This window comes from Bubalus kerabau, chromosome 23 (genome assembly GCF_029407905.1).
Source record: "Bubalus kerabau isolate K-KA32 ecotype Philippines breed swamp buffalo chromosome 23, PCC_UOA_SB_1v2, whole genome shotgun sequence".
Classification (NCBI taxonomy): Eukaryota; Metazoa; Chordata; class Mammalia; order Artiodactyla; family Bovidae; genus Bubalus; species Bubalus kerabau.
Genome location: NC_073646.1, coordinates 20379351 through 20406570, shown reverse-complemented (window position 1 = coordinate 20406570; position 27220 = coordinate 20379351). Strand labels below are relative to the sequence as shown.

At 39.9% G+C, this 27220-nt stretch overlaps 1 protein-coding gene across 1 annotated transcript in view; it reads right to left on the bottom strand.

Annotated features, from left to right (window-relative positions):
- Positions 1-27220, bottom strand: part of LOC129637638 (phospholipid-transporting ATPase ABCA3-like) — a 50242-nt gene that overhangs the window by 2743 nt on the left and 20279 nt on the right. The window contains exons 4-5 of the mRNA XM_055561865.1: positions 20438-20579; positions 2154-2410 (exon numbers count right to left, since the gene is read on the bottom strand). Of these exons, the coding sequence (XP_055417840.1) occupies positions 2154-2410; positions 20438-20579 (399 nt within the window). The remainder of the gene's footprint in view (positions 1-2153; positions 2411-20437; positions 20580-27220) is intronic.

The window sequence follows — 27220 nt, the reverse complement described above, 5'->3', positions numbered from 1 at the left end:
AATTATTAATCACAGTAATTTAAACTGTGAAGCATGGGTCAGCGGTGGACTGCGGCAGGGCCGGAGGCACTGAATGCCCCAGTGGTGCACAGGACCTTTTGAAGGAGGTCTTTCAATTATCTTCATTACCTTCACCATAGTTTGGCCTCAGGCCAAACAACAGGGAGGGAACACAGTCCCAGCCATCAACAGGAAATTGGACTAAAGATTTACTGAGTATTGTCCCACCCATCAGAACAAGACCCAGTTTCCCACTCAGTCAGTCTCTCCCATCAGGAAGTTTCCATAAGCCTCTTACATTTATCCACCAAAGGGCAGAGAAAATGAAAACCACAATCACAGAAAACTAATCAAACTGATCACATGGACCACAGTCTTGTCTAACTCAATGAAACTATGAGCCATGCCATGTAGGGCCACCCAAGATGGAAAGGTCATGGTGGAGAGTTTTGACAAAAAGTGGTCTACTAGAGAAGGAAATGGCAAGCCATTTCAGTATTCTTGACTTGAGAACCCCATGGACACTTTGAAAAGGCAAAAAGATAGGACACTGAAAGATGAACTCCCCAGGTTGGTAGGTGCTCGATATGCTACTGGAGAAGAGTGGAAAATTCTGAAAGAGATGGGAATACCAGACCACCTGACCTGCTTCTTGAGAAATCTATATGCAGGTCAGGAAGCAACAGTTAGAACTGGACATGGAACAACAGACTGGTTCCAAATAGGAAAAGGAGTACATCAAGGTTGTATATTGTCACCCTGCTTATTTAACTTATCTGCAGAGGACATCATGAGAAACGCTGGGCTGGATGAAACACAAGCTGGAATCAAGATTGCTGGGAGAAAAATAAATAATCTCATATATGCAGATGACACCACCCTTATGGCAGAAAGTGAAGAGGGACTAAAGAGCCTCTTGATGAAAGTGAAAGAGGAGAGTGAAAAAGTTGGCTTAGAACTCAATATTCAAAAAACTAAGATCATGGCATTCATTCCCATCACTTCATGGCAAACAGATGGGGAAACAGTGGAAACAGTGGCTGACTTTATTTTTTTGTGCTCCAAAATTGCTTCCGATGGTGATTGCAGCCATGAAATTAAAAGATCTTACTCTTTGGAAGGAAAGTTATGACCAACCTAGACAGCATATTAAAAAGCAGAGACATTACATTGCCAACAAGGTCTGTCTAGTCAAAGCTATGGTTTTTCCAGTAGTCATGTATGGATGTGAGAGCTGGAGTATAAAGAAAGCTGAGCACCAAAGAATTGATGCTTTTAAACTGTGGTGTTGGAGAAGACTCTTGAGAGTCCCTTGGACTGCAAGGAAATCCAACCAGTCCATCCTAAAGAAAATCAGTCCTGAATATTCGTTGGAAGGACTGATGCTGAAGCTGAAACTTCAATACTTTTGGCCACCTGATGCAAAAAACTGCCTCACCGGATAGCTCCCTGATGCTGTGAAAGATTGACGGTAGGAGGAGAATGGCAAAAGGGATGAGATGGTTGGATGACATCACTGACTTGATGAGTTTGAGTAAACTCCGGGAGTTGGTGATAGACAGGGGAGTCTGGCGTGCTGCAGTCCATGGGGTCACAGGAGTCTAACACGACTGAGTGACTGAACTGAATTTAAAACTTGTCTGGTGTTTTCTAACAACTTCGATTTATCTGAGTCTGGTTTGATTACAGATTTGTCTCTTTGAAACATTTTTTTCTTAATTTTTGGTGTGGCTTACAATCCTTTATTGAAAATCAGACATGTTAGCTAGGAGAGCATATATGAAGGTAAATAGGCCTATAGTGTGAGGCTTCATATTAGATTAGCTAGGACTTGAGTTGTTTGAAATTGTTACTCTAATTTCAAATTCTAACATCAAATTCCTCTAGTGAACTTTTACCGTGTCCCTTCTTGCCATCAGGTTTTACTTTTACCTTTCTGCTGCTTCACACACTTTGCTTCTGAAAATCAGCTAGCTTGGTATTCACTCTTCCTACTCTGTAGTTGTTGTTACTGGGATATAATCTGCTTCTATGGGATGCAACAACCATCCACAATGCTGAACACGCAGAAATAATCCAACCCTCTGTGTAACAGAACTCTACATGCTTAAAAATCCTTTAAAGAAACTTTGTAAGAAAGTAATTTGGATTACCTTCAATCTTTTTTCCTTTTCCCATACAATAGATCGAATGATGGAAAGTACAGATGGAGAGAACATGAGTATGAACATCAGAGGAAGGAAACTACCAGTGAGCAAAAGTAATCCGTCATCAGGATAAGCTGGATATGGAAATCTCTGTACAAAGATGCTGATATCGTCAAACAACTGTCTAGCACTGCTCTCATGATACAGAATGATGGCCTTATCTAAGGCATGCTGTATAGCCAGGAATCCTTCTCTGATGTACCCTATATGATAAAATAAACATCATCAAGTAAAACATGCTAAGGAACATCTAATCAGACACATGCAAAAAGCAAGGTAATTCAAGTCAGTCATAGCTTATCACGTATAGAACCTAAACTTAGTGTTGTATCAGGGCCAACTGAACATAATAGCTCTGAGAACCTATTATAGTTCTCACACAGAAACAAGCGTTACTTCTTCAGATGAATCTAATTCACATCTTCTAAAAATTAAATATATTTAATAAAAGTGGTAGACTTGGTAAATGTAATTCATATTTACAAAAAATGCAACTTTAATTAAACGCTGGTGAGATGAAGACTTTGAAACGTAAAATAAGATGTGAAAGTCAGAGTGACAGATATATATATAGTGAGTAATACAGTTTGGACCCCAAGGAAAATTGTTTCACTGAAACCAAGTTATCCATAAAGCTAAAAGGCAGTTTAGGAAGTAACTTGCTTTTCTTTTACTTATTTTTTCTACTTGGAATGTGCTTTTAACTTATAAATCTAGAGCCTTATGCATTGGTAAAATAGGTGAGACTAACAAAAAATAATTACACTTGGGATAGACTCAAACTGCTTTTTTAAAAACTGAAGTATAGTTGATTTACAATAATGTGATAGTGTCAAGTGTACAGCATAGTAACTCAGGTACATTTTTTCAGATTATATTCGACTAGAGCTTAGTATAAGAAATTGAATATAATTCCATATACAGTAAACTCTTGTTGTTTATCTATTCTATGTATTTTGTAGTTGTTCAGTCGCTCAGTCACGTCTGACTCTTTGTGACACCATAGATTGCAGCATGCCAGGCTTTCCTGTCCTTAACCATCTCCCAGAGCTTTCTCAAACTCATGCCCAATGATTTGGTGATGCCATCCAACCATCTTGTCCTCTGTTGTCCCCTTCTCCACCTGCCTTCAATCTTTCCCAGCATCAGGGTCTTTTCAAATGAGTCAGCTCTTTGCATCAGGTGGCCAAAGTACTGGAGCTTCAGCTTCCACATAACTTCCAATGAACATTCAGGGTTGATTTCATTTAGGATAGACTGGTTGGATCTCCTTCCAGTCCAAGGGATTCTCAAAAGTCTTCTCCAGCACCATAGCTCAAAAGCATCAATTCTTTGGTGCTCAGTTACCTTTATGGTCCAACTCTCAGATCCATACATGACTACTGGAAAAGCCATAGCTTTGACTAGATGGACTTTAGTCAGCAAAGTGATGTCTCTGTTTTTTAATAAGCTGTCTAGGTTGGTCATAGCTTTTCTTTCAAGGAGTGTCTTTTAATTTCATGGCTGCAGTCACCATTTTCAGTGATTTCGGAGCCCAAGAAAATAAAGTCTGTCACTGTTTCCATTGTTTCCCCATCTATATACAATGAAGTGATGGAACCGGATGCCATGATCTTAGTTTTTAAAATGTTGAGTTTTTAGCCAGCTTTTTCACTCTGCACTTTCACATTCATCAAGAAGTTCTTTAGTTCCTCTTCACTTTCTGCCATAAGGCTGGCATCACCTGCATATCTAAAGTTACTGGTATTTCTCCCAGCAATCTTGATTCTAGCTTGTGCTTCATCCAGCCTGGAATTTTGCATGATGTACTCTGCACATAAGTTAAATAAGCAGGGTGACAGTATACAGCTTTGATGTACTCCTTTTCCAATTTGGAACCAGTCTGTAGTTTCATGTCCGATTCTAAATGCTGCTTCTTGACTTGCATACAGGTTTCACAGGAGGCAGATAAGGTGGTCTGGTATAACAATCTCTTCAAGAATTTTCCACAATTTATTGTGATGCACACAGTCAAAAGCTTTAGCATAGTCAATAAGTAGATGTTTTTCTGGAATTCTCTTGCTTTTTCTATGATCCAAAAGATGTTGGCAATTTGATCTCTAGCTTGGAGAATTTTGAGCATTACTTTGCCAGCATTTGAAATGAGTGCAATTGTGTGGTAGTTTGAGCATTCTTTGGCATTGCCTTTCTTTGGGATTGGAATGAAAACTGATCTTTTCCAGTCCTGTGGCCACTGCCGAGTTTTCCAAATTTGCTGACATATTAAGTGCAGCACTGTAACAGCATTGTCTTTTAGGAGTCAAAATAGCTCAGCTGGAATTCCATCACCTCCACTAACTTCCTAAGGCCCACTTGACTTCACACTCCAAGATGGGCTCTAGGTGAGTGATCACACCATTGTGGCTATCTAGGTCATTAAGATCTTTTTTGAATAGTTCTTCTGTGTGTTCTTGCCACCTTTTCTTAATATCTTCTGCTTCTGTTAGGCCCCTACAATTTCTGTCCTTTATTGTGTCCATCTTTGCATGAAATGTTCTCTTAGTGTCTCTAATTTTCTTGAAGAGATCTCTAGTCTTTCTCATTCTATTGTTTTCCTCTATTTGTCTGCATTGATTACTGAGGAAGGCTTTTTTTTTTTTTAATCTTTCCTTGCTTTCTTTGGAACTCTGCATTCAAATGGGTGTATCTTTCCTTTTCTCCTTTGCCTTTAGCATCTCTTGTTTTCTCAGCTATTTGTAAGGCCTCCTCAGACAACCATTTTGCCTTTTTGTACTTCTTTTTCTTGGGGATGGTCTTGATCACTGCCTCCTGTACTATATCACGAAACTCTGTCCTTAATTCTTCAGGCACTCTATCAGATCTAATCCCTTGAAACTATTTGTCACTTCCACTGTCATAATATAAGGGATTTGATTTAGGCCACAGCTGGATGGTCTACTGGTTTTTCCTACTTTCTTCAATTTTGCAAAAGTCTGAATTTTGCAATAAGGAGTTCATGATCTGGGTCACAGTCAGCTCCCAGTCTTGTTTTTGCTGACCGTATAGAGCTTCTTCATCTTTGCTGCAAGAAATATAATCAATCTGAGTTTGGTATTGACCATCTGGTGATGTCCATGTGTAGAGTCATCTCTTGTGTTGTTGCAGGAGGGTGTTTGCTATGACTAGTGCATTTTCTTGGTTTTCCCTGCTTCATTTTGTACTCCAAGGCTAAACTTGCCTGTTACTCCAGGTAACTCTTGCCTTCCATACTTTTGCATTCCAATCCCCTAAGATGAAATATACATCCTTTTTTGGTGTTAGTTTTAGAAGGTCTTGTAGGTCTTCTTACAACCATTCAACTTCAACTTCTTTAGTATTACTGGTTGGGGCATATACTTGGATTACTGCGATATTGAATGGTTTGCCTTGGAAACGAACAGAGATCATTCTGTTGTTTTTGAGACTGCACCCAAGCACTGCATTTTGGACTCTTTTGTTGACTATAAGGGCTACTTCATTTCTTCTTCTAAGGGATTCTTGCTCACAGTAGTAGATATAATGGCCATCTGAATTAAATTCGACCCTTTTGTTCCATTTTAGTTCACTGATTCCTAAAATATTGATGTTCACTCCTGCCATCTCCTGTTTGACCACTCCAATTTACCTTGATTCATGGACTTAATATTCTATCGCAGGTTCCTATGCGATATTATTTACAGCATCAAACTTTACTTTCACCACCAGACACACCCAAGTGGGCGCTGTTTCTGCTTTGGCTCAGCCTCTTCATTTCTTCTGGAGCTATTTCTCTGCTCTTGTCCAGGAGCATATTAGGCACCTACCGACCTGGGGAGTTCATCTTTCAGTGTCCCATCTTTTTGCCTTTTCATATTGTTCATGGGGTTCTCAAGGCAAGCATGCTGAAGTGGTTTGCCATTCCCTTCTCCAGTGGACCATGTTTTGTCAGAATTCTCCACCATATCTGTCCATTTTGGGGGACTCTACATGGCATGGCTCATAATTTCATCGAGTTAGACAAGGCTGTGATCCATGTGATCATTTGTTTAGTTTCCTGGGACTGTGGTTTTCATTTTGTGTGCCCTCTGATGTATTAGGATAAGAGGCTTGTGGAACCTTCCCTGATAGGAGGGACTGGCTGTGGGAAAAATTTGGTCTTGCTCTGGTGGGCAAGGCCATGCTGAGGAAATCTTTAATCCCAGTTTCTGCTGGTAGGTGGGTCTGTGTTCCCTCCCTTTAGTTTGGCCAGAGGCCAAACTGTGGTAGGGGTAATGGTGACCTCCTTCAAAAGGACTTACGGAGCATACGGGGCTTCTCAGGAGTGTTGCACTCAGTGCCCCTGACCCCGCAGCAGGCCACTGTCGACTCACGCCTCCGCCGGAGACTCAAGGACACTCACAGGCAAGTCTGGCTCAGTCTCTTGTGGGGCCACTGCTCCTTTCCCCTGGGTCTTGGTGGGCACAAGGTTTTGTTTGTGCCCTCCAAGTCTTTTCCCCCAGTCCTGTGGAAGTTCTGCAGTCAAATACCACTGGCTTTCAAAGTCAAATTCCCCGGGGGTTTTCAGTCTCTTTCCTGGATTTCCCAGGTTAGGAAATCTCTTGTGGGCCCTAGAACTTTTGCAACAGTGCAAGAACTTGTTTGGTATAATCGTTCTCCAGTTCATGGGTCATCTGCTCAGTGGCTCTACAGTAGAGCTAATGGTGACGTCCTCCAAGAGGACTTATGGCCTCACACTGTGCCACCCAGGTCTGATGCAGCCAGAGCCTCTGTCCCCGTGGTAGGTCACTGCTGACTCATGCCTCTGCAGGAGACACTCAGACACCCAAAGGTAAGTCTGGCTCAGTCCCTTGTTGAGCTCACTGTTCCTTTCCCTGGGTCCTGGTGTGCACAATTTTTTTTTTTTTTTTTGCATCCCCTCAGCATCTGGCGGGTCTGAAATTTGATTTTAAACATGATTGCACCCCTCCTACTGTCTTCTTGGAGTTTCTCCTTTGCCCTTGGATGTGGGCTATCTTTTTCTGCTAGGATTCAACATTCTCCTGTTGATGGTTGTTTAGCAACTAGTTGTGATTTTGGTTGGAGAAGGAAATGGCAACCCACTCCAGTACTCTTGCCTAGAAAATTCCATGGATGGAGGAGCCTGGTGGGCTACAGTCCATGGAGTCGCAAAGAGTCGGACATGACTGAGTGACTTCACTTGTGATTTTGGTATTCTTGTAGGAGAAGATAAGCACACATCCTTCTACTACAGTATCTTAGAAGGTAATCAATCTAAGGCAAGCATAAGACTTTAATCAGGGAGCCAGCTGACCAAGAAGATGGAAGGCTAATGTCTCAAAATAACCATATTATCTGGGTCTGGATGCCAGGTTCTTTTATAGGTTAGAGATCGGGGGTGGGGTGGGGGGGTGGGGTGGGGGTGGTGGAGGGGGGAGGTGAGGAAGCAAAGTAAAAAGGCCATTAATCTTGCAAACATCTCCTAGAATGGCAAGCCTCAGGCAGGGGATGTGTTAATTTCTTCCTGCCATCTACAGGTGGACAGAGTTCTGAACAAAGGCACTTTAGTTTAACAGTCAGGCAGGTGGGTAGGATTCTCCAAGGCAGAGCATTCTGTATGATTATAATAACAAAAGCAATGAAAAGCAAGTCAAAGAAACCCTTTCTGACATTGAGTCAGAATTGGCTTCTTTTCCACAATATATTCACATCCCACTCAAAGCATCTCCCTTTCTTCTGAATTCATACTGAGATTTCTCCCCAGAAACATCCTCAAGTCCAAGACACTTGGTTTAGCACTTCCACAGTCACTCCCTCAAGTATGGAACCTTTTGGAAACGGAGCTATGGTTCTCATTGCTGAAGCAGCACCCCAGGCTATGGGGCGCAAGCCTGGCCTGCCCTGCCTGTTCTGTGATGCCCTTGATATAAGAAGCTGCTTGCATATGCCTTCTGCTATTGGCATCCCAGTCCAGTACTTTTGCCTGGAAAAGCCCATGGACGGAGGAGCCTGGTGGGCTGCAGTCCATGGGGTCCCTAGAGTCGGACACGACTAAGTGACTTCACTTTCACTTTTCACTTTCATGCATTGGAGAAAGAAATGGCAACGCACTCCAGTGTTCTTGCCTGGAGAATCCCAGGGACGGGGAAGCCTGGTGGGCTGCCATCTTTGGGGTCGCACAGAGTCAGATACAACTGAAGCGACTTAGCAGCAGCAGCAGCTGTAGTTGCATACTGCATTTTATGTATAGTAGTTACTAATTTTTTAAGGTTGGAAATCAGATAATTAATTTTATACTTTTCAGTTTTTCTCGTATCAACATATAAACATTATAGGGTTATTTCTAAGCATTGCTTTGCTTTAGCTGTATCCTCCTAATTTTTCTCCCAAACCTTAACATGTTATTTTTGGGAGAAAAACACCCTCTGCACTTCCCAGATTCAGGTGACTATTTCCTTTCCCATGATAGGGAATTTTTTTTTACTACAATCTCTTCAAGTATTTTATCAGTCTCTTTCTTTTCTTCTTCTGGGATCACTATAATTTGACTGCAGATGGGTTTAATGTTGTCCCAAAGGTCTCTTAAGACTGTCTGCATTTCTTTTCATTCTTTTTTCTTTATTCTGTTCTGCAGCAGTGATTTCCACCATTCTGTCTTCCAGCTCACTTATCCATTCTACTGCCTCAGCTATTCTGTTCTTTATTCCTTCCACTGTCTTTTTCATTTCAGTTATTAGATTGTTCATCATCACTGTTCATCCATTCTTTAGTTCTTCTAGATCTTTGTTATTTCTTGTACTTTCTTGTACTTTCTCTATCTGTACCTTTATTTTCCCAAGATCTTGCATCATCTTTACTATCATTGCTCTGATATTTTTCAGGTAGATTGCCTATCTCCTCTTTATTTAGCTGGTCTTGTAGGGTTTTACGTTTCTCTTTTCTGTAACATATTCCTGTTATCTCATTTTGTCTATGTTTGTGGTCCCCACTCTGAAGGCTGCAGGACTGTACTTCCTCTTGCTTCTGGTGACTGCCCCTTGGTGGGAAGGTTCAATCTAGGGGCTTGTGCAGCCTTTCTGGTGGGAGGGAGATGAGTCTTGTCCTTCTGGTAGGCAGGGCTGTGTCAATGGGCATGTTTTGGGGTGTCTGTGAGGTTAGTTCAACTTTAGGCCCCTGTCTACTAATGGGTGGGGCTGTGTTCCTGTTTTTCTGGTTGTTTGGCCTAAGTCATTCCAGCACTGGAGCTTGCAGGCTGTTGGGTGGGGTTCGATATTGATGCCAAGATGGGGAACTCTGGCAAAGCTCATGCTGATTAATATTTTGGGACTGGAAATTCTCTGGTGGTCCAGTAGGTAGGACTTGGTGCTCCCACAGTAAGAGCTCAGGTTCCACCCCTGGCTGGGAAACCAAAACCCACAAGTTATGTGGCATGGGCAAGAAAAGAAAAGAAACAAATGATAAATGAACAGACAGACAAAACCAAGACAAACCATAAAAACAAAACCAAAAAAAAAAAAAAAAAAAAGACAGAAAACAACCAAAGAAAAAAATTCCAAACCAAAACAAAGAATAAAAACAAGACAAAGCCCCTGAAAAGAAAAGATAATAATACACAAAAACAAAAAACAGAAAAACAAAAAAAGTAAAACAAAAAAGAAAAATACAAAATATGTTTAAAACAAAAAAAAAATAACATTACAATTCCCTGTGGCCTCTGCTATCAGTGTCATTGTCATCCTTGTGAACCACAGTCAACCGCCACCTCCTCAAGAGGCCCTCCAAGACCTCCAGATAGGTCATGAGACCTCCTGTGGGCACTGTGGTGGGGAGCTCAGATTCTGACGTGGCCCAACTTCTGCATGTTTGTGTCCACAAAGTCCACAGCTGCTAAAGTCAAACCTATCTCAGTCACTGTCCATTTAGATGTTCCACAGGTGCTGGGTTTACTAAGTCCATCACAGGGATTTAACCCACACCTTGTGCAGCTGCAAGAAGCAATTTCAGTTCTTCCTTATTCACACAACCTCTGAGACTCAGCTTAAGTTTAGCCACAAAATTTGCATGTGGGCCACCCTCAGGCATCTGCTCCCTGTTCAGATGAAATGGGGGTGAGGGCAGCAACTGACTGGGGCATGTTTGATTGCTTAGGTGGGAGGGAGAAAGAGGTGGCAACAACTGGGGCATGTGAGCTCACTTTGGCGAGAGCCACCTCTCAGCTCCTGTGGAGGAAGGGGCTGGTGTGTGGGTACAGAGGCCTTGATGGTGGCCCCACCCTTTGTGTACCACTCAGGGTGCCTCACTTCGAGGGGAGACAATGTTTCCTTCAGGAGCAATCAGGCTGCAGAGCTCCTCAATTCTGTCCCTTGAGGTTGTCTCCATGCAGCTGACAGAAGTCTTCTCCTTAGTTGCACTCTCCAAACCCCATGCTTTAGCATCCAGTCCCTGCCAGCACTGGTAGACACCATCTAAGATTGAAGCATGGACCATCCTGTAAATCTTGCTCTGTCCTGCTTGCCACAGACCAGCTGCTGCACTCCTCTCTTATAGCCCTCAAAGCTCTCCTATTTCATCTGATCTTGAGGAACAGTGAGGGGGCTTCCCTGGATATGACAACTTCTCTCCTTCAGCTTCCACCCAGGGGTGTGAGTCCCATCTGCTTCTTTTTTTCTTCCTTCAGGAAAACTCCCTGGGGTTGGGAATTCCCTGGCGGTCCAGCAGCGAGGACTCAGCACTCCCACTGTGGGGAGTCTGGGTTCAACCCCCAGCCAAGGATCCAAGATCCTGGCAAGCCATGTGGCCTGTCCAAAAACAGAATAAAGAAAACAGACAAACAAAAATCAAAACAAATAGAAAAAATAAAACAAAACAAATAAAAAAAACAAGAAAACAACAAACCAAACAAAAACCAAAACAAAAAATAAAACAAAACAAATAACAACAAAACAGGAAAAAAAAAAAAAACCAGCATAAAACCAAAAAGATATTCCCCGAAGAGAATAAAAATAGAATAAATGAAAATTAAAACAAACAAACAAACAAACAAAAAAAACAGGAACAACAACAACAAAAATCCCTGGGGCCTCTGTTATCAGTGTCCTTGTCCCCACGGTGAACTACAGCCAACTCCCACCTCCCCAGGAGATCCTCCAAGACCTCTAGTTAGGTCACTGGACCCACTATGGGTAGTGTGGAGTCAGCTCAAACTTTGACATGGCCCATCCCATTCCCTACCCTGTGTACGTGGCCACAAGTCCACAGCTGCTAAAGGTAGACCTGGCTCAGTTGCAGGAGCAATTTTCCATTAAAATGTTCTCTAGGCACTAAGTTTATCAAGCCCCCTGTGTGGGATTAATCTATGGTTTTTGCAGCTTGAAGGAAAGATTTCAGTTCTTCCTCAGTCACACAGCCTCTAGGGCTCTGCTTTGGTTTTGGCTGCACCTCTGTATTTGGTTCACCCACAGTGTCTGCTTCTTGCCCAGCCAAGAAGGGGCTAAAAGCAGCAACTGGGGGAGTACTGACCTGTTTCCCACCATTTTGCTACACATATTTTTTTCTGCCCTCTTCTCTCTTATTTCTGAAGGACTTTAATTATACAGAATGTATACTTTAATTATACAGATGTAAAATATTTAGGATTTTCCCATATCTCAGTGAACCACCACTTTAAATTTTTTTGTTTGTTTGTTTGTTTTACAGAACACTTATATTTTATTGTTTCTAGTTCACTTTTTCTTCTGTCATCTTCATTTAGATATTAAATTTGTCTTGTATTTTCCAATTTTAGAATTGGTGTTTTATTCCTTTTTTATTGTTTATATTTCTCTGCTGAAATTTATTTTTCCTATCACTGTATGTTTATTTTCTTTTATTTCAGTGACAATAGTTATACAGTCACTTAAAAGTCATGTCTTCTTAATTTCATAATCTGGGTTTTCTTGAAGTCTATCTCAGTTGGTATTAAGTAATAGTAAACATTTTAAGAGTAATATGATATTGTAGTGATAAGATAATGTAATTGATATATAAGAATACACAGACTAAAAGGGAATAAAGAGAGAATTTCAGGACAGATTACTTTAAGTAGTTTTGGGGAAAATGCTTTACTCCACATGGAGAAAAATAATGTTTAACACTTAGCCAAAACCACATACAAATGTGAACTCCTCATGGATTAATCCATGGATGGAGGAGCCTGGTAGGCTGCAGTCCATGGGGTCGCTAAGAGTTGGACATGACTGAGCGACTTCACTTTCACTTTTCACTTTCATGCATTGGAGAAGGAAATGGCAACCCACTCCAGTGTTCTTGCCTGGAGAATCCCAGGGACAGGGGAGCCTGGTGGGCTGCCATCTATGGGGTCGCACAGAGTCGGACACCACTGAAGCGACTTAGCAGCAGTAGCAGCAGCATGGATTAACATTCAAATTGTAGAAGGAAAAATAAAAAATATTAGGAAAATATTTTTGAACTTAGGAGCAAGGATGGGCTCCTCAAATGACCTCAGAAGAAGAGCCACGTGACAAAACTGATGAATTATATATCAAATTAAATATTTCTTTCAATAAAGGACAATAGAATCACAAATTGGAAAAATACATTTATAACATTTGGTACCAGCAATAAATATATCTAGAATATACAAAGAACTTCTTAATAGTTATAAGTTTTAAAATAAATATTTAAATAAATTTTGTGTTATTTGAAACTCTGTCATGTGGAAGGATTGTTGTTTTTAAATTTTCTTTTTGAATTGAGATATATTTGATTTAGGTGTACAAAATAGTGATTTGGTATTTTTATAGGTTATATTCCATTAAAAGTTATTACAAAATAGCCACTATGGAAAGCAGTATGGAGGTTCCCCAGAAAACTAAAAAGTAGTACTCCTGAGCATATACCTGGACAAAACTGTAATTCAAAATGATACACGAATCCTAGATTCATAGCAGCAGTGTTCACAATAGCCAAAATGTGGAAACAGCCAAAATGTTCATCAACAGATGAAGGTATATACAAGATATCATACATGTACACAGTAGAATACTACACAGCCATAAATAATGCCATTTGGAGCACCACAGATGCAACTAGAGATTATCATACTAAGTGAAGTAAGTCAGAAAAAGGAAGATAAATTCCATATATCACTTCTGTGTGGAATAAAAAATACGGCACAAATGAACCTATCTACAAAACAGAAGCAGATTCACAAACATAGAAACCAGATTCGTGGTTGCCAAGGGGGTGGAGGAGAGGGAGAACGATGGACTGGGAATTTGGGGTTATTAGGTGCAAATTATTACATTAAGAAAGGATAAACAATAAGGTCCAACTGTATAGCACAAGAAAAGAAAAAAGTGAAGTCACTGTCGTGTCCGACTCTTTGCAATCTCATGGACTGCAGCCTTCCAGGCTCCTCCATCCATGGGATTTTCCAGGCAATAGTACTGGAGTAGGTTGCCATTTCCTTTTCCAGGGGATCTTCCCGACCCAGGGATTGAATCTGAGCCACCAGGGGACCCATAGCTCAAGGAACTATATCCAATTTCCTGGGATAAGTCATAATGGAAAATAATATTTAAAAAGTAATGTATATATATGTGAAATATGTTGAGTTCACTTTGCTATATACCAGAAATTAGCACAACATTATAAATCAAATACACCTCAATTAAAAAAAGATATCAAAAATGATAGCTATAAAAAAGTGATGGCTATAATTCCTTATGTTGTACAATTAATATATCCTTGTCACTTATATATTTTGTACATTGTAGCTTGTATCTCTTAATCCCATATCCTATCTTAATTTTCTCTCCCCTCCGGTAACTAACTACTAGTTTTATTTTCTATATCAGTTGGTCTTTTTAGTTTGTCATGTATGTAAATTTTATTTTTTAGATTCCACACATAAGTGATATCACCAAGTATTTGTCTTTTTCTGCCTGATATTTCACTAAGCATAATATTTTTTAGGTTTATTCACATTGCAGCAAATGGCAGAATTCTGTTCTTTTTTATGACTGAGTAATATTTCATTATATATCTATTTTATATTATCCCATTATATATGTACATGGGCTTCCCTAGAAGCTCAACTGGTAAAGAATCCACCAGAAATGCAGGAGAACCCAGTTCAATATCTGGGTCAGGAAGATCCCCTGGAGAAGGGATAGGCTACCCACTCCAATATTCTTGGGCTTTCCTGATGGCTCAGATGGTAAAGAATCCACCTGTATTGCAAGAGACCTGGGTTTGATCCCTGGGATGGAAAGATCTCCTGGAGGAGGGCATGGCAACCCAATCCAGTATTCTCCCCTGGAGAATCCCCAAGGATAGAGGAGCCTGGCAGGATACAGTCTATAGGGTTGCAAAGAGTCAGACACAACTGAGCGGCTAAGCACAGCAAAACATATATGTATATATTGTATCTGGAATGCAAAAGTAGGAAGTCAAGAAACACGTGGAGTAACAGGCAAATTTGGCCTTGGAATATGGAATGAAGCAGGGCAAAGACTAATAGAGTTTTGCCAAGAAAATGCACTGGTCATAACAAACACCCTCTTCCAACAACACAAGAGAAGACTCTATACATGGACATCACCAGATGGTCAACACCGAAATCAGATGGATTATATTCTTTGCAGCCAAAGACGGAGAAGCTCTATACAGTCAGCAAAAACAAGACCAGGAGCTGACTGTGGCTCAGACCATGAAGTCCTTATTGCCAAATTCAGACTTAAATTGAAGAAAGTAGGGAAAACCACTAGACCATTCAGGTATGACCTAAATCAAATCTCTTATTATACAGTGGAAGTGAGAAATAGATTTAAGGGCCTAGATCTGATAGATAGAGTGCCTGATGAACTATGGAATGAGGTTCATGACATTGTACAGGAGACAGGGATCAAGACCATTCCCATAGAAAAGAAAAGCAAAATGGCTGTCTGGGGAGGCCTTACAAATAGCTGTGAAAAGAAGAGAAGTGAAAAGCAAAGGAGAAAAGGAAAGATAAAAACATCTGAATGCAGAGTTCCAAAGAATAGCAAGGAGAGATAACAAAGCCTTCTTCAGTGATCAATGCAAAGAAATAGAGGAAAACAACAGAATGGGAAAGACTAGGGATCTCTTCAAGAAAATCAGAGATACCAAAGGAACATTTCATGCAAAGATGAGCTCGATAAAGGACAGAAATGGTATGGACCTAACAGAAGCAGAAGATATTAAGAAGAGATGGCAAGAATACACAGAAGAACTGTACAAAAAAGAGCTTCACGACCCAGATAATCACATGGTGTGATCACTGACCTAGAGCCAGACATTCTGGAATGTGAAGTCAAGTGGGCCTTAGAAAGCATCACTATGAACAAAGCTAGTGGAGGTGATGGAATTCCAGTTGAGCTATTCCAAATCCTGAAAGATGATGCTGTGAAAGTGCTGCACTCAATATGCCAGCAAATTTGGAAAACTCAGCAGTGGCCACAGGACTGGAAAAGGTCAGTTTTCATTCCAATCCCAAAGAAAGGCAATGCCAAAGAATGCTCAAACTACCACACAATTGCACTCATCTCACACGCTAGTAAAGTCATGCTCACAATTCTCCAAGCCAGGCTTCAGCAATACGGGAACCGTGAACTTCCTGATGTTCAAGCTGGTTTTAGAAAAGGCAGAGGAACCAGAGATCAAATTGCCAACATCCGCTGGATCATGGAAAAAGCAAGAGAGTTCCAGAAAAGCATCTATTTCTGCTTTATTGACTATGCCAAAGCCTTTGACTGTGTGGATCACAATAAACTGTGGAAAATTCTGAAAGAGATGGGAATACCAGACCACCTGATCTGCCTCTTGAGAAATTTGTATGCAGGTCAAGAAGCAACAGTTAGAACTGGACATGGAACAAGAGACTGGTTCCAAATAGGAAAAGGAGTTCATCAAGGCTGTATATTGTCACCCTGTTTATTTAACTTGTATGCAGAGTACATCATGAGAAACGCTGGACTCGAAGAAACACAAGCTGGAATCAAGATTGCTGGGAGAAATATCAATAACCTCAGATATGCAGATGACACCACCCTTATGGCAGAAAGTGAAGAGGAACTAAAAAGCCTCTTGATGAAAGTGAAAGTGAAAGTGGAGAGTGAAAAAGTTGGCTTAAAGCTCAACATTCAGAAAACAAAGATCATGGCATCCGGTCCCACCACTTCATGGGAAATAGATGGGGAAACAGTGGAAACAGTGTCAGACTTTATTATTCTGGGCTCCAAAATCACTGCAGATGGTGACTGCAGCCATGAAATTAAAAGACGCTTACTCCTTGGAAGGAAAGTTATGACCAACCTAGATAGCATATTCAAAAGCAGAGACATTACTTTGCCAACAAAGTTCCGTCTAGTCAAGGCTCTGGTTTTTCCTGTGGTCATGTATGGATGTGAGAGTTGGACTGTGAAGAAGGCTGAGCGCTGAAGAATTGATGCTTTTGAACTGTGGTGTTGGAGAAGACTCTTGAGAGTCCCTTGGACTGCAAGGAGATCCAACCCAGTCCATTCTGAAGGAGATCAGCCCTGGGATTTCTTTGGAAGGAATGATGCTAAAGCTGAAACTCCAGTACTTTGGCCACCTCATGCGAAGAGTTGACTCATTGGAAAAGACTCATCAGAGTCCCAGCATCAGCTGGGAGGGATTGGGGGCAGGAGGAGAAGGGGATGACAGAGGATGAGATGGCTGGATGGCATCACTGACTCGATGGACGTGGTCTGGGTGAGCTCCGGGAGTTGGTGATGGACAGGGAGGCCTGGCGTGCTGCGATTCATGGGGTCGCATAGAATTGGACACGACTGAGGGACTGATCTGATCTGATCTTTTCTAGTCAGGGTTTTCATTTTCTTTGAGATGTATATTGAGGAATGGAACTACTGGATCATATAGTAGTTCTAATTGTAGTTTTTTAAGTATCCATACTGTTTTCTATTCCCACTCACAGTGTACAAGACATCCTCTTCTCTATATTCTGGTCAACATTCGTTATTTGTAGACTTTTGATGACAGCCATTCTGATATAAATGAAGTGTTAACTCATCTGATTTACATTTTTCTAATAATTAGTGATACTGAGCACCTTGCCATGTGTCTGTTGGCCATCCATACGTCTTCTTTGGAAAAAATGTGTATTCAGGTCTTCTGCCCATTTTTTGATTGGGTTGTTAGTTTTTTTGATATTGAGTTGTATAAGCTGTCAGTGTATTTTGGATATTAACCCCTTGTCTGCCATACCATTTGCAAATATTTTTTCTCATTCCATATGAGAAATGGAATTTTGTTGATGTTTGTTGTGCAAAAGCTTTTAAGCTTAATTCTTAATTTTTACTTTTGTCTTAGGAGACAGATAGAAAAGACTCTGCTACAATTTCCATCAAAGAATGTCCTGCCTATGTTCTCTTCTAGGAGTTCCACAGTATCAAGTTTTATATTTAGTCCTTAGTCTTTTTCAAGTTTATTTTAGTACATGGCATTATGAGGCAATGTTCTAATCTCATTGCTTTACATGTAACCGCTCATTTTTTTTTCAGTGTAACTTACTGAAAAGACTGTTTTTTCTTCATTGTATATTCTTACCTATATAAACTGACTATAGGTCTGTGGATTTATTTCTGGGATCTCTACTCTGTTCCACTGGCCTATGTATCTGTTTTTGTGCTGCATCATTCTGTTTTGATTACTGGATATTTGTAGTGTAGTCTGAAGTCAGGGAATATGAGAGCTTCAGCTTTGTTCTTTTTTATCAAGCTTGCTTCTGCAATTTGGAGTCTTCTGGTTCCATATAAATTTTAGGATTGTTTGCTCTAGTTCTGTGAAAAATGCCATGGGTATTTTGGATGAGATTGTATTAAATCTGTAGATGGCTTTCAGTATGGCCATCTTAGCAATATTAACTTGCTAATTCAGCAGCATGGACCATCTTTCCCTTTCTTTGAGTCATCTTTAATTTCCTTCATCAATGTTCTATAGTTTTTTTTTTAATAGAAACCCTTTTTTATGAAGGAATTACTGTTTTTAGGCTTCAAGAGATTCTTTTGTGGTTATAAAATTGAAATATCAAGCATTGAGGTTTCTCATTCCTTCTTTGATATATTTAGTACCTATCCAAGGAAGGTGCCCCCGAGGAGGGCATGGCAACCCACTCCAGTATTCTTGCCTGCAGAATCCTATGGACAGAGGAGCCTGATAGTTTGCAGTCCATATAGTCTCAAAGAGTCAGATATAACTGAAGTGAATTAGCATGAAGCAGTAGCTGTCTTAATATTCTACTCACCTACTTGTCAATCCTTCTTAATCTCTGTATCCTTGTCTTCTTTTATTTACTCTTCCTTAATTTAAATGTTACCAAACATGCTTCATCCACCCTTCTTCTCATAACATTTTCCCACTAATAGTATGGTATTAAGGAAACCCAAGGGCATGCTGCCTGGTGTCAAGTAATATAACACTCAAAATCAAGAAGTGAAATAAAACAAAATTCAGATGTCCAATGCAAAATAAGGGCCATTCTCTGAAACACTGCAATCAATTATATAAATTGTGAAATATAGGTCAGTCTTCTTTATTCATCAATAGAAACAAAAGTTTGAGTTCAGATCTAAACAAATACCAAAGATGAACATGAGTGTCATTACTCGGAGAGTGTCATTACTTGAAGAGATACATCCACTACCATATCATTTCTCCTATTCATACTAAATATTGCTATGATTTTGTCTCTCATAACTTCCAGGAAGAGATTTCATATTCCTTCACTTTACACATTAGGTACTTAATGATCTATTTGCCTCTTAGCTTCACCTTGAATAGCCTCCTGTATAAGCTCTATTCTAGCTATAAAAAAGAAAACAAACAAAATGCCATGTAGTCCCCTGAATGTGGCATCCTATCTTGATGTGTTCATGATCTTACTTGCACTATGTGGAATAGTACTCATTTATCTCCATCTAGCTAATTCATACAGTTACTTGTAGACTCAGCTTAAATTCTTTCTTAACAGACTACATAAATATTATTTTTAATGACTGTCTAATATGTTCATCTATTCTCTTACTGGTTATGATGTTTCCAATTTTTGTTGCATATGCTAAAATGTGCATAGGTTTTTTCCTTCTGCTGAATATCTGCTAAATATTAAAAGCTCAAGGGCTTCCCTGGTAGCTCAGCTGGTAAAGAATCCGCCTGCAATGCAGAAGACCCTGGTTCGATTCCTGGGTCAGGAATATCTGCTGGAGAAGGCACTGGCTACCCACTCCAGTATTCTTGGGCTTCCCTGGTAGTTCAGCTGGTATAGAATCTGCCTGCAGTGTGGAAGACCTGGGTTTGATTCCTGTGTTGGGAAGATCCCCTGGAGAAGGGAACAGCCACCACTTCAGAATTCTGGCCTGGAGAATTCCACGGCTGTATAGTCCATGGGGTCACAAAGAGTCGGACATGATTGAGCAACTTTCACTTTCACTTTGCATAAAAATCTCAAGTATAGTTGGTAAACTCATATTACACATTAAGGGCTTTTCAAGAAAATATGCAATATGAAAATTTGAATTAAAAATTGTCATCACAATTTTTAAAGTTTTAGATCAAATCAATAGAATTATACATAGACATGAATATTCAAACAATACCAACAAATTGAAATATATGTATTTGGAAAGCAGAACACTAAACCACAACTAAATAAAGATAAGCGTATTGGTATAAGAATTGAAAGAGTTTCCCTGGTGGCTCAGTGATAAAGAATCCACCTGCCAAAGGAGACATGGGTTCAATTCCTGGGTTGGGAAGTTCCTCTGGAGAAGGAAATGGCATCCTACTCCAGTATTCTTGCCTGGAAAATCCCCTGGACAGAGGAGCCTTGCAGGCTACTGTCCATAGGGTCACAAAAGATTCTGACATGAATTAGCGATTAAATAACAACAAAGCATTATATATATATATATGTATATATATATAATATATTCTCTCTCTCTCTCTGTATATATGTTAGTTTACCAAATGTATAAGATTTAGTAGTTTTTATATAATATGCATTTAATTTAAAAATTACAAGTTAAGAATAAAGTGATTTATTTCATATATCTGTATAAATACATATATGTATACACATACACACACATATATATACACAATATAAATAACATATATATTATTATGCAAGTGTAATAAAAATTAAGTATGCATATGCATAAGGATCTGCTCACCAGGACCTCCTCCATCCTGATGACCTGGATTCCTGGGTCCTACAGAGGGCTGATTAGGGAAAAGTAAGGTTGTTTTCCAGCCCGTCTCATCTGGCCATATGATAGTCTTCTGTATAGCAGCAAAACGCAGATGGTATTTTACCTAGAAGTAGCAGCAGAAAACAAACTATGTTTAAAACCAAACTAAACTGAAAAGCAAATATTAGAAAATAAAGCAAAGTTAAATCCACATAGGAAACCATGTGATTTGAAATTGAGACTCATCTGATATGAAAGTGATTCTGAATGCCTGCAAGTGACAGTGACTCCAAGCACAACAAATATAATCCAATCATATTTATATTTTAAGTCCTCTCCCAATGCAGACAGTTCACAAAAAGAAGATATACACATGGCCCACAAACATATAAAAACCTTCTCAATGTCATAGAATGGAATAAGTACAAATTAAAACTACATTGATATCTTTCTTACCTGTCATACTGGAAAAGTCAAAACATATTGTGTTAACATACTGTGTTGGCAAGACAGTCAACAGGCACTTTAATACACTGCTTGTAGTATGCAAAATGGCACAATAATAATGCAGAATCTGACAATGTTCCACAAAACTATATATGCACGCATTGTTTAATTCAGCCATCATACTTTCAATAACAGACTTGGAATATAAACCTCAAACAGTATGGGAAAAAAACCCACATGCACACGGTTGTTTGTTGTAACATTATTTGTCATGGAAATACAGCATATTGGAATCAACCTAACTGCTCATACATAAAAGACTGCATAAATTACACAGTACAGTGTTCTGTATCTGCTCGAGGTATAGTCAGAAAATAGAAACTAGATAACCTAATGGATAGGTTATACTATCCATACTAGATAACCTAATGGATAGGAGAGCTTTAAGGTATCAGATAGAGACAGCAGGAAGCAGTCATTGGCCCTAGGACTAAGGAAACAAAAACAAGGGTTTGCAATTAGTAAAATTTGTAAACTTAAATGAAAGGTCATGTGAGGATGAAAAATCAAGCCTCTGAGCAGGGGCATAAGTCAGCTAGTACTAGGTTACAGAGCTTGAAAGAGGGGACTTTGGATGGGGACCTTGACTTCTGAAAAGGAGCTCCAGATGCCTAGTGCTGGATATCTTTGAGAGGGCATGATAAAGCTGATGTTGAAAAGTGTTGAGCAATCTTCAAACTGCATTTATCTGCCACTATGAGAAAGAAAATGCTACTGACAAAAAAGAAGAGATATTGTTGGGGTGTCATTCACAGCAACTACAAGCAGCCAGAAAGCCAACAGAAAGTTAAAGTTACTTCTTTTTCTCCAACTCTTGCTTCTAGTCTGCCTCTAGTGCCTTTTATTAGCTGAGTCTGATAGCTGGCTGAAAAAGTGGAAATGTAGCTGTAGCATCAAAAAACAAAGTAGAAGAATGGATTTATGGTTCAAAAAGAAAAAAATTACTGACAAGTATGCTACCTTTTTCATAAAAAAGGCAAAATTAGGTGTGCATATATAATTTATATTATACATCATGTAAGCTTAAATATATATATCTATATAAACTTGTATATATGTAATATCTATATACTTTATCTATCAATATACTTAAGTTTTGGATGCACTGCAAAGAAAGTTAGACTTCAGCACAGTTTCACCAAAAGTTCACCATTTACTAGATTTTAATATTTGCCTATAGTTTTTATTTGAGGTAAAATTTACACACAATAAAATGTACAAATCTTAACTGTACATGGAAAAGACTCTGATGCTGGGAGGGATTGGGGGCAGGAGGAGAGGGGATGACAGAGGATGAGATGGCTGGATGGCATCACCGACTCAATGGACGTGAGTCTGAGTGAACTCCGGGAGTTGGTGATGGACAGGGAGGCCTGGCGTGCTGCGATTCATGGGGTGGCAAAGAGTCGGACACGACTGAGTGACATCTGATCTGATCTGATGTAAGTTTTAAAAATGCATAGCTATTCTAACTCATCTACTATCAAGATAAACATTACCCTCATTCCAGAAAGTTTTTGTAATGCCCTTTCCCCATTGATCCTGACCACAGTCAGAGATGTAATTTTTCTAATTTCACCACAGATTAATTCTGACCAATATAAAATTTCATATAAATAGAATTAAATATAGAATTGTACTCTTTCATAGAAGGCTTCTTTTACTCCGTATGTTTTGAAATTCATTAATGTAATTGCTATTTTCAGTAGTTAATTCTTTTTTATCACTGAGCAGTATTCCATAGGGGGCTTCCCTGATGCTCAGTGGTAAAGAATACACCTGCCAATTCCGGGGCTGCAGGAGATTTGGGTTCCATCACAGGGTTGAATTCACTCCAGTATTCTGCCTGGAGAATCCCATGGGTAGAGGAGCCTGGCAAGCTACAGTCCACCGGATCACAAGGAGTCAGACATGACTGAGCATGCAGGAATAGAGTAATATTCCATAATATGACTGTAATAGAGCTCATTAATTTTATTATAAATGGGTGCTGAATTTTCTCAAAATTTTTTCTGCATTAGTTGAGATTAAAAAGCTGAAAAATTGGCTTAAAACTCAACATTCAAAAAACTAAGATCATGGCATCTGGTCCCATCATTCATGACAAATAGGGGGAAAAAAATGGAAATGGTGACAGACTTTATTTTCTTGGGCTCCAAAATCACTGCAGATGGTAACTGCAGCCATGAAATTAAAAGACATTTGCTCCTTGGACTTACAGCTGTGACAAACCTATCAGTTCAGTTCAGTTCAGTTCAGTCGCTCAGTCATGTCCGACTCTTTGCAACCCCATGAATCACAGCACGCCTGTCCTCACCAACTCCCGGAGTGCACTCAGACCCAAGTCCATCGAGTCAGTGATGCCATCCAGCCATCTCATCCACTGTCGTCCCCTTCTCCTCCTGCCCCCAATCCCTCCCAGCATCAGAGTCTTTTCCAATGAGTCAACTCTTCGCATGAGGTGGCCAAAGTACTGGAGCTTCAGCTTTAGCATCATTCCTTCCAAAGAAATCCCAGGGCTGATCTCCTTCAGAATGGACTGGTTGGATCTCCTTGCAGTCCAAGGGACTCTCAAGAGTCTTCTCCAACACCACAGTTCAAAAGCATCAATTCTTCAGTGCTCAGCCTTCTTCACAGTCCAACTCTCACATCCATACATGACCACAGGGAAAACCATAGCCTTGACTAGATGGACCTTTGCTGGCAAAGTAATCTCTCTGCTTTTGAATATGCTATCTAGGTTGGTCATAACTTTTCTCCCAAGGAGTAAGCCTCTTTTAATTTCATGGCTGCAGTCACCATCTGCAGTGATTTTGGAGCCCCCCAAAATAAAGTCTGACACTGTTTCCACTGTTTCCCCATCTATTTCCCATGAAGTGATGGGACCAGATGCCATGATCTTCATTTTCTGAATGTTGAGCTTTAAGCCAACTTTTTCACTCTCCACTTTCACTTTCATCAAGAGGCTTTTTAGTTCCTCTTCACTTTCTGCCATAAGGGTGGTGTCATCTGCATATCTGAGGTGATTGATATTTCTCCCGGCAATCTTGATTCCAGCTTGTGTTTCTTCCAGTCCAGTGTTTCTCATGATGTACTCTGCATTTAAGTTAAATAAGCAGGGTGACAATATACAGCCTTGACGTAGTCCTTTTCCTATTTGGAACCAGTTAACCTATACTCCATATTAAAAAGCAGAGACATCACTTTGCCAACAAAGTTCTGCAGAGTCAAAGCTATGGTATTTCCTGTAGTCAGGTATGGATGTGAGAGCTGGAACATAAAGAAAGCTGAGTGCCAAAGAATTGATGCTTTTGAACTGTGGTATTGGAGAAGACTCTCAAAAGTCCATTGAACAGCAAGGAGATCAAACCAGCCAATCCTAAAGGAAATCAACCCTGAATATTCACTGGAAGGACTGATGCTGAAGCTGAAGCGCCAATACTTTGGTCATGTGATGTGAAGAGCTGATTCATTGGAAAAGATCCTGTTCCTGGGAAAGACTGAGGGCAGGAGGAGAAGGGGGTGACAGGGAATGAGATGGTTGGATGGCATCATTGACTCAGTGGACATGAGTTAGAACAAACTCTGGGAGACAGTGAAGGACAGGGAAGTCTGGCATGCTGCAGTCTATGGAGGTGCAAAAAGCTGAACAGGACAGAGTAACTGAATACCACCAACACCACCATGGAAAACAGTATGGAGATTCCTTAAAAAATTAAAATAGGGCTACCATATGATCCAGCAGTTCTATTCCTGAGTATTTTTCAAAGAGCAAAATACTAATTTTAAAAATATACATGTGCCCAGTTTTCACAGCCGTATTATTTACAATAGCCAACGTGGAAGCAACATTAATGTCTATCCACAGTTAAATAGATAAAGAAGATATCATACATGGGAATATTACTAAGCCACAAAAGAATGAAAATTTGACATTTGCAACATCATAGATGGACATGTTGCTTAGAGAAAAGACAGAGAAAGACAAATACTGCTTGCTATCACTCAACTGTGGGATCTAAAAACAAAGCAAATGACTATAAGAAAGCAGACACAGACTCACAGATACAGAGAACAAACTAGTAATTAACAGTGGGAGAGAGGGAAAGAGGGAGGGGCATATAGGGGTAAGAATTAAGGAATACAAACTATTAGTTTTAAAATAATGAGCTACAAGGACATATTTTACAGCACAGGGAATATAAACAAATTTTATAACTTTAAATGGTGTATAATCTATAAAAATTTTGAAACTCCATGTTGTATACCTAAAACTACTATTGTAAATAAAAATATCTCAATACAAAAGGGCACTGGAATTTTGATAAGGATTGTGATGAATCTAGGTAGCTATCGGTAGTATGATTTAACAAATTAGGTCTTCCTACCCACGAACTTAGGGCTTCCCAGATGTTGCTAGTGATAAAGAATCTGCCAGACAATGCAGGAGACGTAAGAGATGCAGGTTTGATCCCTGGGTTGGGAAGATCCCCTGGAGGAGGGCACAGCAACCCACTCCAGTACTCTTGCCTGGAGAACTCCATGGACAGAGGAGCCTAGGAGCCTAGTGGGCTACGGTGCATAGCGTCGCAAAGAATCGGACATGACTGAAGCAATTTAGCATGCATGTGCACACCCATGAACTAGGGCTGTCTTTCCATTTATTTTGGTCTTAATTTCTTTCAGCAATGTTTTGTAGTTTTCAGTGTATATTCTTTGCACTTCCTTGGATAAATTTATTCCTCAGTGTTATATCCTCTCCTCTGTCTACTCTATTGTTAAGCCCATCCCTGTTCAGTTCAGTTCAATTCAGTCTCTCAGTCGTGTCCGACTCTTAGCGACCCCATGGACTGCAGCACATCGGGCTTCCCTGTCCATCACCAATTCCCAAAGTTTACTCAAGCTCATGTCCATTGAGTTGGTGATGCCATCCAACCATCTCATCCTCTGTTATCCCCTTCTCCTCCTGCCTTCTCATCCTCCTGATACTGGGAATCTTTCCAATGAGTCAGCTCTTCACATCAGATGGCCAAAGTATTGGAGTTTTTAGCTTCAACATCAGTCCTTCCAATGAATATTCAGAACTGATTTCCTTTAGGATGGACTGGTTGGATCTGCTTGCAGTCCAAGGGACTCTCAAGAGTCTTCTCCAACACCACAGTTCAAAAGCATCAATTCTTCAGTGCTCAGCTTTCTTTATAGTCCAACTCTCACATCCATACATGACTACTGGAAAAACAATAGCCTTGACTAGATGGACCCTTGTTGGCAAAGTAATATCTCTGCTTTTTAATATGCTGTCTAGGTTGGTCATAACTTTTCTTCCAAGGAGTAAACATCTTTTAATTTCATGGCTACAATCACCATCTGCAGTGATTTTGGAGCCCCCCAAAATAAAGTCTGCCACTGTTTCCCCATCTATTTGCCATGAAGTGATGGGACTGGATGCCATGATCTTCGTTTTCTGAATGTTGAGCTTTAAGCCAACTTTTTCCCACTAGGTTGTTATTTGTTACTGAATTTAATGTTTATAACTTCTTGTTTATAATTTTTATTTCTCTGCTTATATTTCCTATAGTTTCATTAGTTTCAAAACAGTTTTTAATTGCTGTTGAAACATGTTTTATGATGGTTGCTTTAAAATCTTTCTCAGATAATTCTAACCTCTAATTCATCTCAGTTCTCATATCAGTAAATTGGTTCTTGGTTTGACAGATGATTTTATATTTTATTTTGTTAATTTTGTCTATTATTTTAGGAGACTCTGGATCCTATTTAAATACTTTATTATATTAGGCAGTAAGCCTATTTTATGCAGCAATGGCTTAATTTCAATGACAATTTAATTTCCAGAGCTCTTTAAGTATTAACTTTGGCCTCACAGTTAATGTGGTTTCATTGGGGCTCACACTGGTTCCTGTTATTTCTGCCTAAAGGAACACAAGTTTTCCTTCTAGGGGCAGAGGAGGCACAAGGCATAAAGACCTTCCCAGGCTAGATCTCTTCTGTGACTGAGTTCCTCATGCCAATTCTGCCTGTTTTGCTTTGGGGGCTCCCTATATAAGACAGGATATTCAGCCCACAAGAAGGAAGAGGCTTTCCTGGTTGGGCACATGTGGCAGGGACCTGCTTGTATGGGACAGACAATTCTTTCTGAATGTGGGACTTTTTGCAGTGGAGTTTCCCTACCACTGTTCCTTGACTGCCTCATGTATCTGAACAGGAAAAGAGAGTCTGTGGCCCATAGACATTGCCACT